The 17,734-nt window shown below is 39.9% G+C and overlaps 1 protein-coding gene across 1 annotated transcript in view; it reads right to left on the bottom strand.

Annotated features, from left to right (window-relative positions):
* The window catches only part of OXCT1 (3-oxoacid CoA-transferase 1), an 85,371-nt gene that overhangs the window by 49,629 nt on the left and 18,008 nt on the right, over positions 1 to 17,734 (bottom strand). Inside the window, exons 5-7 of the mRNA XM_030004308.2 lie at positions 14,381 to 14,530; positions 12,536 to 12,642; positions 7,851 to 7,911 (exon numbers count right to left, since the gene is read on the bottom strand). Of these exons, the coding sequence (XP_029860168.1) occupies positions 7,851 to 7,911; positions 12,536 to 12,642; positions 14,381 to 14,530 (318 nt within the window). The remainder of the gene's footprint in view (positions 1 to 7,850; positions 7,912 to 12,535; positions 12,643 to 14,380; positions 14,531 to 17,734) is intronic.

Here is a 17,734-nt window from a genome sequence, read left to right as displayed (position 1 = left end):
TCCAGGCAATCTGCAGTATCTACTGATCAACCATGGACTTGCTTTAGCTTGTTCTTTCTGAATGTCATATTTGTTCTTAACATATGTGACAAGGATAAAAGGCTTTTTTTTCATTAAATATTATATTCACATCTGCAGTGAACTTCTGAAGCTGAATGCTAAGAAAGCTCATGATACTCATTCAAGAAAGTATCAATTTAGAAAGGAATAAAACATAAGAGACAGACAAAAGAAAAACAAATTCAAGTCTTCCAGCACAATGTTGTGGGTAGGTAAAACTACCTGAACAGCTGTCAGCAACAATTTGATCTGCTATGTATTTTAACCACTTAACATTCACTACTCCAGCAATGAAGTGCCAAATCTGAACCCAGATAATTAGAGGTTATATACAAAAGAAAAGAAACCATAGGAAAAAAAAAAAAAAACAACAAACAAAACCACATAGCTAAATTAACTTTTAAAGAAGTTTATTCCCCTGAAAATCAGAAGCACGTTAACTAAATGTAAAAAGAACTACCTTACGAACTCCCTTCTAGCCCAGTCTATTCCAGTGCTCCTCAAATCATCATAAGATGGTCCGCACAACAGCTGTAAAAATGTTTTGGTTTTCTGTTCTTTTAATAAACACAGGCGCACACAGAAGCAAGGAATCAAATACAATGAAGGGAAATAAAAACAACAAAAGAGCATTCAAGTCTGGAGGTAGGCTTCTTTTTGGCAAACTAAAATTCCTGTGGCAATGGTGTGCAAACGTTTCTAGGAGTTGCTTTTCCAAATCAGTACTAGTAGTCCCTGCATTTCAATTCCAATCCTTCTCTGACTTGCTCTTTAACCTTCATGACTGGTGCCATAATAGCCACCAAACTGCTTTTTAGCATTGCTGAATGCAGAAGCAGAAAAGGCATTAAACACTTCAGCCTTCTTTGTACTCTGCATTGGTAATTCTACTCTCTTCATTGAGCAGTGAAATACCAACATCCTTGGTCTCGCAGTCCACTATGTATGTACTCTTAGAAAGACTTCTTGCTACTTTCAAGTCTTCTTTATTTTCTACTGGGCTGAAGATTTCTGAGTTTGCTCCTATGTGCTTAAGCTTTTTTGTTTGTTTGGATTTTGTAATGCTTAGCCTCAGACATCTGACCTTGGTCTCACTATCTGTCATTTTTCTTTTCTGCATTTGAGATTGCAATGATTGTGATCAAGGTCAAATTCCTACTGCTCTTCCAATGCTTTCTCCATGCTGGAAAAGTTTATTCTCAGGCTCTTAACACAGTCTTTCTCTAACTTCATTTCTTCTTAGCTTTACCTCCCAGAAGCCTTCATCTACTAAGTCTGAGTTCACAAAATCAGTCTTCCTAAGAGGCATTCCTGATTTGCCATTTTCCCTTCTATGCTTTCTAAGGATCATGAGCTTGCATTTCATAGTTTCTCTCCAACAAGCGTTCACTCAAATCTTTCAACTAAGGTTCCTTTGGGAAAGGATATTGTAATGTCTATACTCTATAATTGGGTTATCTAAATTTAGATCTACAAGCATCCCTAATTCAGGATTTAGCCAAAACCTAGGCGTGTAAATCCATTCATGCAGTCAAAAGCCCTGACTAACCACCTAGATGTTTAAGATGCAAAGACTTCCATGCTTATACTAATAATATATATTTTTATATGTAACATACATATTTTGCATATATCTTACTAATTTATTATGGCAACTTAGAATTCTGCTGTCACTTGTGCTAAAAGCTGCTGGTAAGGTGGCAGGACTAAGCAGCTCAGTATCCAACCTGTGCCAAATGGGATTCTCAGACAAAACATTCCCCCACTGCAGATGCCTGGGACACCCCCTCAGCAACCATCCCCTGAGTGCACACAGAGTCATCACTGAGCAATTAAACAATATTGAAAAAGGCCATAGCAACACAACAGCTCAGTGGTTACAGCATTTGCACAGAGGGACCTCAATTCCGTATCCTTCTTGGCTTCAAATCCTGACCTGTGGTTTCCCAGAAACACAACCTAATGCAAAGTCTGTGCCCATCCCAAATCCAGAACCGCTTCCTGTACCAGGGTTCAGTTTTGAGTTCCACGGCTAGAGCATCCAGGTAAGGAAAAATATTCTTTTAGATTATTCTTCCACTTTAAAATAGTACTTACAGGCTTTTTACAGTAAACTACGACTGTGCAAAAACCTTGAAGAATTCCTCAAAACAGAGCTATGCATCTGAGGAAAGTTTTGCCGTTGTTGAAGCACTTGGAGGAATAGACAGACACCAAAAAAAAAAGGTTCATTTTCCAGTTTCCTCAATAAAACACAATGTCATGATTTAGCACAGATAACAGGATACAAATAGCTTATTTCAGTCTGCTTCTGTCCCTTAGTGCAGTGCAGTTCATTGTACCTGAGATAATGGTGCTCACTGACGTGGCTGTGGTGTTACTAGGCAACCAGAGATAAAATGCAGGGTTTAATGATTTTTATTTAATGTATTTTTATGAGAAAGTACACTCTCGTTTTTCCTCCCCTGATATTATTTGAGGTGAAAATGCTGTTTACACAGGGAGATATATTTAGCCATCCTCTGCAATCTGAACAAGAAAATTATTCAAACTGGATATTCAAAGAGCTAGTCAATAAATATTTCTAAACATATTGACTATTACCACTATCAAACACTTACAACATGGCAGTGGCTGAGATCTCAAACCACTTCACCTGGGACAAGTATTCAGTAGGTCTCACAGCAGAGAATAACAATGGCAAAAAATCAGACAACAGCTTAGGGACGTTTCGGGCTGTTATGGATGTTTATGTACTCCTCCAAGGCAGAGATCAAGAGTCCAAGCCTGTATCACCCTTCACATCTCCCATGCTGTCATGACACCCACACCTGGCAATGTCATACCATGCTTTTTCCTGTGGCTTTGGGTTGCCTCATTTCTCTCCAAAAAAGAGGCATCATCACCAAAAGCTGTCCCTCCCACGGGGGCTCTGCTCACAAGAGCCCCTACAGGAAGATGCACATCTTAAGAAGCATCCTAATATCACAGTCCTTGACCTAGAATTCTACGCACACATCCAGGAGGCCTACCTGTAACTCTGAGCAGCTACACATTTCATTTCCCATCACGCAATTCAAGGGGTCTCTGGAGGGGCCTGACAGCAGTGCCACCTGCTGAATTGAGCAGATGTGTCCTTCATTCAACAGAGAGTGTTGGAAACGTTACCACATATATAAGACCACACAAGTCCTCGAGTTTCTTCACATGCCAAGCCCTTCCTCTGCACCTTTACAAGGGCTGGTGGCTCATATATAACTTGTGACTGCTGATCTCCTTTTAGATCAGTTGATTTCCCAACTCTCCCATCTTTGCAATAGGAGCAGGAAAGTGTTTATAGATCTGAAAGTCAATTCAAAGCCCCAGGCTGAGTGCATTGCCCAAGGGCTCAGGTCCAAACAAAAGCTACAGCTCTGACTGCATACTTAACTCCTCCAAGTTCTGCAAGATGAAGTGAGAAGCAGAATAAACAGAGAACTTCTTTTTAAATGCAACACTGTAGAAGAACTAAAAAACAAATAAACTCCTGCATCATTCTGCTTTCACATATAGATAAAGCCAAACTAACTAATGCTGCCAATACTGGATTATTTAACATTTTTCGCTGCAAAGGTTACCTTCCAAATAAGAGGAATCACACAATTCAGTTGAAAACTTCTTTTTGACCCTTAATTCTGGTCACCTTTAAATTAAAGTAGAAATTCCACTGGACTCAGCACAGTTGGATCTTTACAGACAGTTATCTGTGCCTCAGCATGTAACCTTATTATCATGAATGTTAGCAGGTTCTACTTCCTATCACTTAAATAAACAAAAGAAATGCATGTAATGGTCCAAAATATTTGTGCAGGTCAGTAAACACCTCTTGCATTTCATTAGAAATTTACAATCAATGTATTTCTGATCCCAAAAAGGGTACTGAACAGCTACTTCTGACCACTCGCCTAGTCAAAATAAACCCGACTGAGGGTCAGACACTTTATTCTGAAATTTGTTCTAGGGGAATTTTAAAATTAAATAACTCTCCACTGTGTGCCACAGACATAACTGGTAATGGTACAGCTTGACTTCCTCCTCCTTCAGAAGCCTCTCTATGCACAGCCAGCCTCGCACCTCACAACACGGGACAGTTTTTAAGCAAGCAATAGCTATCAGTTTGTGGGTTTGGGAGGTGGGGCTTTTGTCTCTACTCTTATCCGCCACATCCGCAAATGCCGCTAAGTTCTCCCACCTCTGAATCGTTACAAAAATTTAGTGTCTGTTGGTACTTCAGCTAAGAGAGTGTAAAATGCCACACTGACTTAAACTAGACAACAGCAGTTTTAATACATTAAAGAAAAAAGTGTCTTTTACTGTGTGTGCCTATCAGGAGATTTCACAGCTCCTTGGGTTAACTTGGAAGGACAGGTTAACAAATACAATTGATTCCCAGTGCACCTCCCGCTTTCACCAAGTTCACAGATAGCTTGAGATTGGATTTCCAGTAGTTTATATTTCCCTTGGTATGGATCTTATTATGCCAAGTGCCATTCCATATTTTTATCAATGATCAGAAAGTTAAACAAATTTGGGGAAAGATAGGTGACATCATAAATCCTAAGAAGGAAGCAGCAGTACCAGACACAACAGGTAAACTGGATCTATTCAAACACAACATGTTTCATAACAAAGCACAAGGTTAAGACATCTGTGACTAAGAAATACCTGCCATACTTACAGAATGCATGTTGGAAAACAGATCAACAAGGTGTAAGCAACTAACACTGTAGGGGCCCCTGTATAATGATTGGCAAAGAGTACAGGTATACAAACAAGAAAGCAGCAGGACCAAAGAGTAACTCTACTTTTCAGGTGACATTAGTGGCGGCAGTGTTACAATGCTGAAGACACTCCAGTTAGTCACATTTGCAAAGTTTCAGAAAAAAACAGAGCAAGAAGGAGATGGACATAAAAAGGATAGGAGAGCTGAAGGAAATGTTTTACAGTTAGAATCATTAAGACCTCAATCTGTTCATCGTATCAACAGCACTGAGAAGTCACTCTGGGAAGGAAATGCCAGCTTCAGGAAGGTTTTTAATCTAGCAGAAGAGAGTAAAAGTACTGCGCTGAACCTAAAGCCAAACTAATTACAGTAAAAAGACATATTTATACCAGTGAGGGTGATTAACCACTGGAACAAGCACAAACAGACGGATGGGTTTTCCATCTCTTGTTTTGTTTGCATCAAGGCAGGATAACTTTCTGATTAAACCTGTCTTCCAAAATTCAAGTTATTCTCTGATTGAATGTACTTACTGAGCTTAATAGTGACATAAGTGAATGGCCTAGCACCCATCCTTCTAACGTAAAGTTTAATAAATGAAGTTCTGTCCCTGAAAAAGATTGCTTCTAAAGGCCTCAATAAAAACTAGATGTATGCAAATAAGCAGAAAAGGGAAATAAATAACCCATCAGCACAGCTACGAGGAACAACAACTCTTTTTCTGTGTATTTATAGCATGCATTTTAAGGGAAAAATTTCAGAAACTGAGCAAATAAGCAGAAAAGGGAAATAAATAACCCATCAGCACAGCTACGAGGAACAACAACTCTTTTTCTGTGTATTTATAGCATGCATTTTAAGGGAAAAATTTCAGAAACTCAAAAATCAGAAACATAGCAGGATATGCCTCTAATTCTTGCTAGTTACCTGCTTCAGCTTGGTTCTCCGTGCTCGATAAGCAGATGATGGCAGCATAAGTCTGGCTGCGTAACAGGTATAAAGCTCCATGTTCAAAATTGGGATGGGAGCACCAGACAGAGAACCTACAATCCTGCAAATCCCAATTAATCACTGCATGACTTGAAGACAAGTCTGACCTGTAGCTAGTTTGATGGAAAGAAGCAGGGATGGCTTCCAATCTCTACTTCTAGGACTGTCTGCTTAAATTAAGATAAATGGTCAGTGGGTGAAAAACAGAAACAGAGCTGGGAACAGATACCAGAATTCAGAAATCCCTGCTGCCAAAAGAGTATCCAAATTACTACCCTACACAAACTTTTTTCTTCTCTCTGTAAGTGGAATTGAAAATTTCACCCTTCAGCCTTGAATGACATTAACTAAGGAGTCAGACAAAACTCTTTTCAGTTGCCTCAGCTGCCTAGTGATTAGCTCTAGACAGCTGCAGGCTGACAATGCTCAGTACTGAGGATGTACTAGATGCCATATTGAGATACCTCGTTCTGGTTCCCTGGGTTTGAACTCTTAAATCCAAACACAACATTCTGAATTCCAATCTGGAAGAAAGACACTTAAAAATTAAGCCAATGAGGCATTGCATTTGGCTCAAAATATCTATTTGTCCTAAATCTCTGGTTATGCCTCTTCACCCATTAATTTGTCCATAAAATACTAGAGTTGTAAAGTAATATTTATGTGCCATCTTGCAAAAAGCTTGTCCGTTTTTAAATGATATTGAAAATGCAACAAGACTCACGGTGGACACAGTTCACAGCAGAGCTACTAAAGACTGTTAAGTGGAATTATAGCAAGAAGGATGTCACATAATTGCTGCTCGCTGACAAGAAAATTCTACCCTATCACACATGGAGAGAAGAGCAGAAAGAGAGAATGAGATGGAATGTAGGTGGAAGGCTTTGATCTACTTAAATTCTCTAAAAGCCAGATTGAACAAAGTATGAAGGACAAGTGACTAGAAGGAAAGGGAATCATGAAAGATTCTTTATTTAATTTTTATATGGAAAAATATTTTAAACCTTTTTTGAAAACCAACTGTGAAAATTCATGTACTGTTGCTGAATTGTCACTGGAAGTCATGTGACAAATTCTATGGTATTTTTTGCCATAGTTCTGTAAAACACAAAGAAATAACTCAAGTTCCCAAATGTATTCTCCAGAAATGTTTATATAACAAATACATCTTCCAGGTAAGATTTTACCAAAATAAAAAACCAAACCCAAAACCCAACCCCAAACAAAAAAAACAAACCAAAACAAAAACCCTGAAGAAACACAAGCCTCTTCCACTTAGAATTTACTAGGAATAGTCTAGAAGAGTTTGTCTTGATCTTATTGTCAAACCATATTTAGCTTTTATTAGGCATATGAAAAACTTACCAGAGAGTCATGAAAAAGCTAACAGAGAAGTCTATCTTTTAGATATTTCTATGGCTTAGCCACTCTCCAGTCACCAATATATTTCCAGTGTAGGCTGCTCCATGTTTTTAAACTTATTGTTTTAGACAGCAAGGAAAAAGGACAAAAAGATTGGAAGAAACTTCTAGATCATCTAGTCCATCCTCTTTCTCTCATTCTGGACTGATATTTACATAATTTATTAAATTTTAGAGACCACAACTGTGATAGCTTCGTGATTTGCCCATTCTATGTTGTTATGTACTTATCCTTATTATCAGGCAGCTTTGCATAAGGTCTTATGTGAATCTTCTCAACCACAGCCTAAGTCTACTGTTTCTTTTTTCATCCACGTATTATTTTATTTAACAAATCTGAAGGCTGTTTTCCTTTCAAAGGCTGATCACAGTGAGCATGAAGTCCTGGCCAGGATCAGCTGAACAGTAAAAAACTGAGGAACCATGGTGAACTAATCACTAAAACAGAGCAGAGTGTTAGGAGTAGGCAATCCAAGGAGACAGGTTAGACCACTGTCCCTGGCATAAAATCCCCCAATGAGTCAAGAAAAGAAGAACTCTGTCCCCAGAATACTATGTAAAACAAAGTGGTTTGTTGACTGCAGGGGTATAGGGCTTACTGTGTTTCAATTCCCTACCTCTACCACAGTTGTCTTGGCAGCTTTGCACATAGGTTGGTTGAAGTTTCTTGCAGTTTTCCTGTGAAAGAAAAGGAATAAATATTAAAAGTTGTAATAGTACGAGAGAAGACTTTTCAGAGATAAGCTACTACAAGTATCTCTGTAATATAAACATCACAAATCTTTTCTCCAAATAGCTTCAGGACTAATTAAAAAGAATAGGAGTGAGGAAAAAGTATTATGAAATTGTGTAAGATGCATATGAAATCAAATCCTATTTTGCTACATTAGAAAATACTTATTACAGCTGTTTTGACTTTTAATCACCACATTGTTTAATTGAAATTGGGGGATGCTACTGATACCTTCGCTTATTAGATCCAACAGCAGCAGTAAGCTGAGCTTTGTACAATGTACCTTCCCATTATTTCACTGCATTTCACTGCACAAAGAATGAAATTAATCTCCACAGGGGGGCCAGCACAGGGCCTAACAACCTCTCAAGTCCCACATATGCCTTCAGAATTCAGACTAGGACTTGGGATAGCACTTTGCACAGTAGTAAGTTTAGTCCAATTCTCTTGATTAAAAAAGCTGTGCCAGTTTTGGCGCTCACTGCAAGACTCTGGCATTCATCCTAAGTATTCCAGTAACAAGGAAAAAGAACCTTCAGGGAATAAAAGTAACACATGACATGTATAACCATGCTGGGATCTGCACTGAGATCCTAATAAGCACAATGAAAAACAAGTGACCTGTGTCAGCCCCTCTCTGTATTTTTCAGAAAACAAAAAAAAACTGTGTGGCCTAATATTTAAGAAAAATTATGTATATTATAGCAGGGTTCCACTGATAGCTGCTCAGCATTTTTCTCTTTTAAAAAGTAGGATTCTTGAAAATTTTTCATCAAAATGCATGAACTAGGGTTCAAAACCTCCTTTCTCCCCGTTCCCTTTCCACAGAAGCATTTTTTTTCTGACCATCCTTGTTTCCCAATGCCTGCTCCTCCTTTCTTCAGCCTTTTGTGCGATGACCATGCCTAGTGCTATAGTCATGCTGAACTTTGGGATGCTGCTGCCACCGCGTGGCTTTGGGGGAGGTAGAGCACTGAAATGGCTAAATCCTGAGACTAACGTGCAGGTTGAACAAGATTTCTAGTGCAGAGAACTACAGAATCAAAGCTATACCCAAAGACATCTGTCTTGGAGAAATCTTGTTTTATTGGCAATACACAGCAGCTGTGAAGCCTCTAACAGAGGCTACAGAAGGGACAATATCTTTTGTCTGCAGGTCTCCTCTGTGGCTGTGTAAACACAAAAGGATGTAAGAAGTGGAAACCATTAAAAAAAAAAAAAAAGACTTGAATTTCTATTCTTCTCTTAGTGCATGAATACAATACTAGCTAGTAGTGATTTACGGAAAAGTACCCTCAACTAAGCAGAGTAGTAAATGAGAAGAAAAATAGAGTTACAAAATCTGAATTAAAATATCAGGGGAATGGATACAGATTGGGGAAGGCAGATGTGGAAACAAAGAATTCAGTATTTCATCCCAAGTGACTACTTTTCCGAGCCAAAGACTTTCTCAAGATCATAGTGGCTGGTCTGCCAGTAAAAGAAACTGATATAAAATTATTTTTACATAAGAGAAAAAGTTACAAGAAAACATTTCAATGTCAAATTAAGAAGTGTCAAGTGCTTAATGGGCTTGATTCGGACCCTATTTATAAAAGCTTAGGCAATTTAGAATGTTCTTGGATAAGTAAAGTTGTTTCTTTCACAAGAAAAAAATCAAAGGTCTTATTTCTAAAGAACACATCATCCAGAAAAAGAAAAAACAGAAACACTATACTTATTTTCCAACACAGAATAATGTTCAGGTTTTTGGAGTATGCAATCCAGAAACTAGCTAGCCAACTATGCCTTTTTATTTTAAGATAGCTTTCCGGACATCTAGAGTCAGCAATGACTACAAAGTCCATTGTTCCAGCAATGGATTCCTAAGCTGACCCAAAGGCATGACAACAGCTTTTCTCCCAAAGGCAAAAGATAGCAAACTAGTTCATAGCAGACTAAACCAATGCACTACATCCACTACGTACCTAATGGTGCAGAGATGAAGGGACACCTCAGATGTGAGATGAATTTATGTATTGCAGAACCACTTGAAGCATGAGGAGATGACCTGACATGACTGTCTGTGGCAGCAGGAGCCCTGACTCCAGTTATCCCTTCAACATCTCTGCTTCTTTGTCCAGGGTGTACTTTCATCAGCACCAAACAACACCTCCAATTGTAAAGTGGAAGTATATTGTGCTATAACAGCTCCAAAGCAGAATGGTACCAGATGAAAAGGGAGGGGAGCCAAAGGAGGTAGAATATCCACAATAGCCATGGCACTCCCTGCTGTTGTCCCTCACAAGCAAAGCTCCAAAGGAGCTTAAGACCTGGAGATGCTCTGTTCCACTAAGTAGAACTAGTACCTGCATCAGACTAACAAGGCAAAATGCCTATATACGCATCCTTTCAGCTGGCACAGGAACAAGCTGGGATTATTTCATTATGTTTGAGGGAGTCTTGGATTATTTGCCTTGGTAATGGTGCACTATACCTAAGAATTATTGTCTACTGAGCCAGACACAGGTCTTATCAGGCAAAAGCTGTGGTGCAGAATAGTCCACCACAGCACGCTGTACGGAACAAAAGAGCTAGGGGACACAAAGTATCATGCAGAAAACTCTGTTTAAAAAATTGCTTTCTAAAGGAGCTGGTGCCATTTTGGATCTCCAAGAAAACTATAGCTTCATGTATGAGACTAGACAAAAAACCGTCATGCTGGCCTGTGGTCCAAATAAGTTTACCTAAAGTACACCCTTTAGATTTAAAAAAGCTCTTAGCTTAAGGGTGATTAACAGTTTGGCAGACACTCCATTCCTATTGGCTCCACAGATACCAGAGTCATGGGAAACACTTTATAAATAGTACCACACTGCTGTGAAAGTGGTGGCAGATGTGAGCAAACACAAAGCCTATGTCTATCTAGGCATACCTCAGCAAACAGAAGTCACATAATAAAAAAAGTATGGAAGGGTCCCACTGGCAGTGAATACATACTCAGCATGTAGCACAATGTCAAAAATACGTTCTCCTTTTCGTCCTGTAGATAACAGAACTATTGCTGTTATATTCTAATCTATTACAATTTCCTCCTCTGCTGTCTCCCGCAGCCTATGAGATGGGCCCATGTTTCTCTGTTGTAGGCCATGAGGTAACCTGTGTCTCATCCAAAACCAGAATGGGTCACTGCTTATTATGAGAAAATTCTTTGAAGCTAGCATTACTCTACATGGAATAAGACATTGGATGATGATGTTTCCATCTTTGCTTAGTTACACTTGAAAGGAGTCAAGATTTTTAAGTCAACTGTATTGCATGAATGTGGGACACGTATGAAGACTTCTGAAAGGAACAGGAGGGAGAGGGAAAGGTGTAAAGAGAGACCACAGGACATAAAGGAAGAGGGGGAAAAAGTGAGAATGCAGCCAGGCTGTTTCTGTGGAGACTGAAAGAATTTTTCAGAGAAAAGTAAGCATCAGTAGACAGATATGGGGTAAAAGCACAGACAGTAGAGGCTTAAGATCAAGCAAAGACAAGGTCAAGGAGGAAGACTGTTTCCTGTATTCCATGTCTCAGAGTCTAAGGAAAGCAGTTTAGCAGCCATCAAATTCATATGCACACACACAATTAAGTTCAGTTTTCAATCCAAAACCATCATGTTTTGCCAGTGGGCAAGCCAGGATATCAAGAGTTGGGTAAAATAAAAAATTCTTTCTTAATTTTCAAGTATTTAAATTTCATATTATTATTATAAGATATATATATAAATTTATGTGAATTCATGGAGATATATACATATATACACAAAGAAAAGCATTACTTTATTGGTATTATTTTATCTGCATATTTTTCAGTTGCTTTTTCAACTCCGTGTTTGTTTTAATACATACAAAGACAGACTGCACCATTCAGCATCTTGTAGTAAACTGCAACTGATTGCCATAACAGTTACCTTTTCATCTGATAGCCATAAAACAAACAAATAATAACCAGATGTTAAACATAAGCAAACCTCTCCTGCTTCAGTTCAGGACAAACCTGAGCACAAATATAGCAACTCAAATAAATGATGTTATCACTAGTGCAACACCCGAACTTATTACTACAAAAAATGTTTAAATTCATATGATGCCTCCCCCTACACCACTGACATCAAATAGACTTTAAAGATACTTTTCTGGGGACAGAATCAAGTCTTCCCATCACTGATTGGCCAGGAGACTGACTCAGCTTCCTTCTCTTCTGATATACACAAACCTCCACTCCTTGGGTCAGCCTTCAATTACGCAAGGAAAAGGACCCAAACTAACATGAATATTGAAATTAACAGAGTGTCACTACATTTCTCCAGAGTCATAATGACATCGGTCTGCTATGTCTCATTTTTAACTACCAATGTTTTATTTCACAGCTATGTTTAAAAACTCAAAAGTCATTAGAAAAAGCAATTATATTTTGGGTTTTATAGCAATGTAACTTGACAGTAGGGAAAGGCAATATGAAAGAAAGTGGAATCAGTAAAACATTATTTTGCCATCACACGGGAGATCATTAAAGAATCTTTTCCCGTTGGTGAACAAGTCATACCTGAAAATGATGTTTCCTGCACGATCAGCCTTCCATGCCTTCACTAGAGCAAAATCTCCAGTAATTGACTTCTCCAGAATAAAGTGACGGCCATCAAACTCTCGCACCTACAGAGAAAAGTACACGACTGAGATGTACGTTTCTTCAAGCAGACCTCCCATGTAGTATTTATTTTATGGAGTTAATTTTACAGACTATTATATTTAAACTTCTTTTTGTACTTCATAAAGTTTTATCTGAAAAACTGTAGCTCAAATGTGTAATAAGGGAGAAGCAGATAAAGGCTGTAAACCCCAGTTTTATCATAGTGTCTCTGTTTCGTGAAACAGAACAAGAATCAGATCCATATTCCTGCTGCTCCATCTACTGGAATTAGACATGCTTTCTCCTGCACATCTACCAGCTAACAAAAAACTGAAGTGCTAAAGCAGAACTGTTGAAAAAGATCATAATCACTGCCCACCACCAGAAACCCAAATATAAAACAAAGTGGATTTGAGACAGACTACTCAAATCACATCATCTGACAGGCTGAATTTCATTTGGTTTTCTCTGCATTTATGATCAATATTTGTAATGATACGTGCCTGAAGCCAGAATATGTAACTGACGAACAGTTAGTATTTTAATCCCATATAGAAACATGAAACAGCATTTCTCTTAACAATGTAGAAGGTTAGAGTATACAGAAATACTAATTGAGAGCTATTTAAAATTGCTGAGAGGGGGAGGAATTATGACAGAAGTGTATCAGAAGTCAGTTTTTCGGTCCCGTAAAAGGAGATCTGAGCTTTTATAAAATGACTCTTGCATTCATAATGGATTTGGAGAATGGATTTGATCAAATCATGCTAGTCATGTTATTAGCCCCCCAAAAGACTGAGGAAAGTAAGGAAAACTTTTCCACAACTGTTAGAAGTAGAAGAAAAATGTTATCAAAATCATAAGTTATTTAATAAACAAAACTTTCCTTCAAATGGTAAAACATAATGATGACATATTCAGTAAGACAATTAAGGAAAAAAAAGACTAAGTAAATGATTAGATAATGAAAATAACCATGTATAAAATACGTGAAAACCAGGGGCAGGGCGGGTGGGCAGAGTTACCTTTACCCCAGAGACGTTCTTGAGGTAGAATTTAATGCTGTTTGCAGCCTAATTGGAACATACAGCATTAGCCCCATCCGTTTCTTCAAGTACAGTTATGGCACTGAGAAATCTCTTCCCTTCTCCAAATTCTACATCCAATTTCAATATGAAGCCCTTGTTTCTCACTTGGAAGCCACACTCTTTTCATTTATTTGCAATTCCAAATACTCAGCTTAAATTGCATTTCAACTGTTGGCAAATGCATTTCCTGAAAGTGTCAACTGAGCTCCTCTCTGCTTAACAGCAAAATGTCCCATCTCTTCTAATGCTAAAGCTTCATGTACAGCTGCAGGGCTACTTACTCCATACCACAGTATTTAAGGAGTACCTGCCCCACTAATAGGAGGTTGTTCTCAGTCTGTACTCTGCACTGCAGTGGCCTGGTCCAAGATTTTGTCTGAATAACCTGGTCAGAGAACTGTCAAATGAAGAGTAACTCAGCAAGGTAGGTTTTCACTTGGAACAGTTCTTGATGTCACCCTGAAGCTGTAAAAACTTTTCTAACACGTTACAGAGGACAGAAGTAAGCAGTGGGAGGTAAACTAACGTGTCTGGTACCACAGACATCCTGTTAACCCAACATACCAAGGATAAACTTGGCCAAGAGGTGCTTAAACTACTGTTTATCTTGGAAATATGTAAGAAATTCAGTTTTCAAAGCAGAAGGCTTCCTAGTAACAAACTGGCATCTTACCTCTCTTGGCTGGCTGGCAATGGCAATGGTGCCATCTGTGTTGTATTTGATAGGTGCACCCCCTTCCTGCACCAGTGTCCCATAGCCAGTACTGGTGTAAAATGCTGGGATTCCTGCTCCTCCTGCTCTAATACGTTCAGCGAGCGTACCCTATGGGAAAATATATTTAAGAACTAGTCATGTGGGAACAACAAATCAAACTTTGTTGAATGGCTTGCATGAACTTATTTTTATATCCTGTCATTTGGAGCTTTTTCTTCTGAACTCAGCAGACCATTACATCTATTTCTTCCTCCCATTTTAGCTCACCTTTGTGGAATTGGTACTGGATATGGCAAGAAATGGTTCACATATGGCCATAAATTGCTCAAGAGCACACCATCACACAACTCCCTCTCAACACGCAAGCCTCAGCACTTTGCTGTGCCTCTTCTCCTTCAGCTTGTTTCCCAATCCATTACTCTGAGCAGAGTACAAAGTTCTTTTTCTCTTTCCCACCTGGCTACATATGCTCAGCTTTTCTTTTATAACAGTCCTACATATTTACTTTTCATTCTCCAACATCTTAAGAAAAACTTCATACCTCACTCCAAGTTGAAACAGCCATGCACAGCAGATTGAGAAAGGAATCTGGGTTGCCCATGCTAAGAATACCAACAAGCTGACAGAACAGCATTTCTACTCTATTTGACCACCCCATCCGCACTCTGCTCTATGTTCAGCTGTACCACAGATATTAACAGCCCAAATTCCTCATCAGCCTTAATTACAGACTTATGGCCAAAGTCTGCCTGCTTTTCACTAGTGTCCTTTCCAAATTTTTTTTTATATTTTTCTGGGTTCAAAGCAAGACAAGACTGTCATGGTCAATTGTCTAGCTTGAAGGCCTCCAAGACATAGGTTGCATTTTCCCCAGTTATCCTGCAAGAAACACAATGACTTCTGGTAGGTCTACAAAATGGTGGCAAGAGGCAGATGTGAACCATGCAATGATACAAAGTCCTGTGTTCCAACCAGTCTTAGCATTTCAAGATCTCACCATGACCTCTCCCTTACTGTGCAACAAGGACACAAGAGTCCTCCACTTTGCCTAAAGTCATACCAAATTTGAAGAACATTTTCCAAAAGGTTGTTTTATCATGACACAAATATTTAAAATCCCCATACCTGCTAGCAAGTCATTAATTCACCTTATTGTTTACCATTGCACACCGTAGACCCAGTATTTTCATGCTGGATCTACATAGCTTGTCTGTGCAGTCCACAAAGCCAATTTCATGTCAAAGGAGTTCAAGGTCTTCCAGATGAAAGCATTGAACATTAAGTACAAAGAAGGAAAAAACAAATTGTGAGATTTGTGACTTTTGAAACATGAGAAGCCACAAGTGCCTGGTTATTTCCATGTCAGCTGACTGGGTATAAAAGGAGCTTTTCTGCCCATGTCTGGGATTCTAAGAGATATTCCCAAGCGATAGAGCCCGAGACTCTCTTCTCCATAAAAACTTGACTGTTGCTTTTCCCAGAGACTTACATCAACAGCTGTTTAAAGCCCAAAGGTTATGGGTCACCTTTAGAAGTGCAACACAGTAACATGCTGTAGGCTTTAAAGTTAGAGTGCTAATTACACAAAACAATCTCAATAGAATGTGACTGATGCTCGTGATTTTAGGATCTCATTGCATTCTGGCCATTTGGTTAGCTTGGCAGTGCTAAAATAATTAAAACTATGGTGCTAAAAAGTAAAGTTGTAAGTATTGGCTCATAACACTATGCAGAGATTAATTTAGTTAAGATTTAATGAACAAGACCTGAAGAGTTGTCTCACAATGAACTGAAATCTCCTAATTTGATTCCTACCCACTAGATGGCAGACAATGCACAGGCAACATCCCCAGAAGCACAAGAACTGCCACCAATATAGGAATTCAGCAACTCCCTTACTTTTTCCCCTTATATGGGCCACAGTAGTGAGCATACTTCGTGTGTTTTTCTACAGTCTGGGAGGAACTACCAAAAATCAAACATCGTACAATAGAATATACATATCTGTGTGTATATATATATATATATACTTGAATGTAATGTAACAAGCCATAAAAGGAATTCACACAATATGACCAGTTGCAGTCTACAGCCCATGATCCTAAAATGGTGTATTGGGTTTGCATGGCAAGGTTTTGGTAGCAGGGGGGCTACAGGGATGGCTTCTGTGAGAAGCTGCTAGAAGCTTCCCCTGTGTCCGACAGAGCCAATGACAGCTGGCTCCAAGACAGACCCGCCGCTGGCTAAGGCTGAGCCCATCAGTGATGGGGGTAGCACCTCTGGGAGAACGTATTTAAGAAGGGGGAAGAAAAACCCTGCACAACAGCAGCAGCAGTCAGAGGAGAAAGAAGTGAGAATATGTGAGAGAAACAACCCTGCAGACCCCCAGGTCAGTGAAGGAGGGGAGGAGGTGCTCCAGGCGCCAGAGCAGAGATTCCCCTGCAGCCCGTGGGGAAGACCATGGTGAGGCAGGCTGTCCCCCTGCAGTCCAGGGAGGTCCACGGTGGAGCAGATATCCACCTGCAGCCCGGGGAGGACCCCACGCCACAGCAGGTGGGTGCCTGAAGGAGGCTGTGACTCCGTGGGAAGCCTGCACTGGGAGAAGGCTCCTGGCAGGACCTGTGGACCTGTGGAGAGAGGAGCCCATGCTGGAGCAGGTTTTCTGGCAGGACTTGTGACCCCGCAGGGGACCCACACTGGAGCAGTCTGTGCCTGAAGGACTGCAGCCCATGGAAGGGACCCACGCTGGAGCAGTTTGTGAAGAACTGCAGCCCGTGGGAAGGACCCATGCTGGAGAAGTTCATGGAGGACTGTCTCCTGTGGGAGGGACCCCACGCTGGAGCAGGGGAAGAGTGTGAGGAGTCCTGCCCCTGAGGAGCAAGGAGTGGCAGAGAATATGTGTGACGAACTGACCCTAACTCCCATTCGCCGTCCCTCTGCGCCACTGGCAGGGAGAAGGGAGAGAATTCAGGAGTGAAGCTGTGCCTGGGAAGGAGGGAGGGGTGGAGGGAAGATGGTTTTTGTAAGATTTGGTTTTATTTCTCATTATCCTACTCTGATATGATTGGTAATAAATTAAACTAATTGCCCCAAGTTGAGTCTGTTTCACCCATGACAGTAACTGGTGACTGATCTCCCTGTCCTTATCTCAACCCAAGAGCCTTTCATTATATTTTCTCTCCCCTGTCCGGCTGAAGAGGGGAGTGATAGAGTGGCTTTGGTGGGCACCTGGCATCCACCCAGGGTCAACCCACCACAGAAGGCAAGTGCCATCTGTCTTTACTGCACATCTGCACACAGGCAAAGGATTGC

The sequence above is a fragment of the Aquila chrysaetos genome, chromosome Z (genome assembly GCF_900496995.4).
Source record: "Aquila chrysaetos chrysaetos chromosome Z, bAquChr1.4, whole genome shotgun sequence".
Classification (NCBI taxonomy): Eukaryota; Metazoa; Chordata; class Aves; order Accipitriformes; family Accipitridae; genus Aquila; species Aquila chrysaetos.
This window is presented reverse-complemented; position numbering and strand designations above follow the sequence as displayed.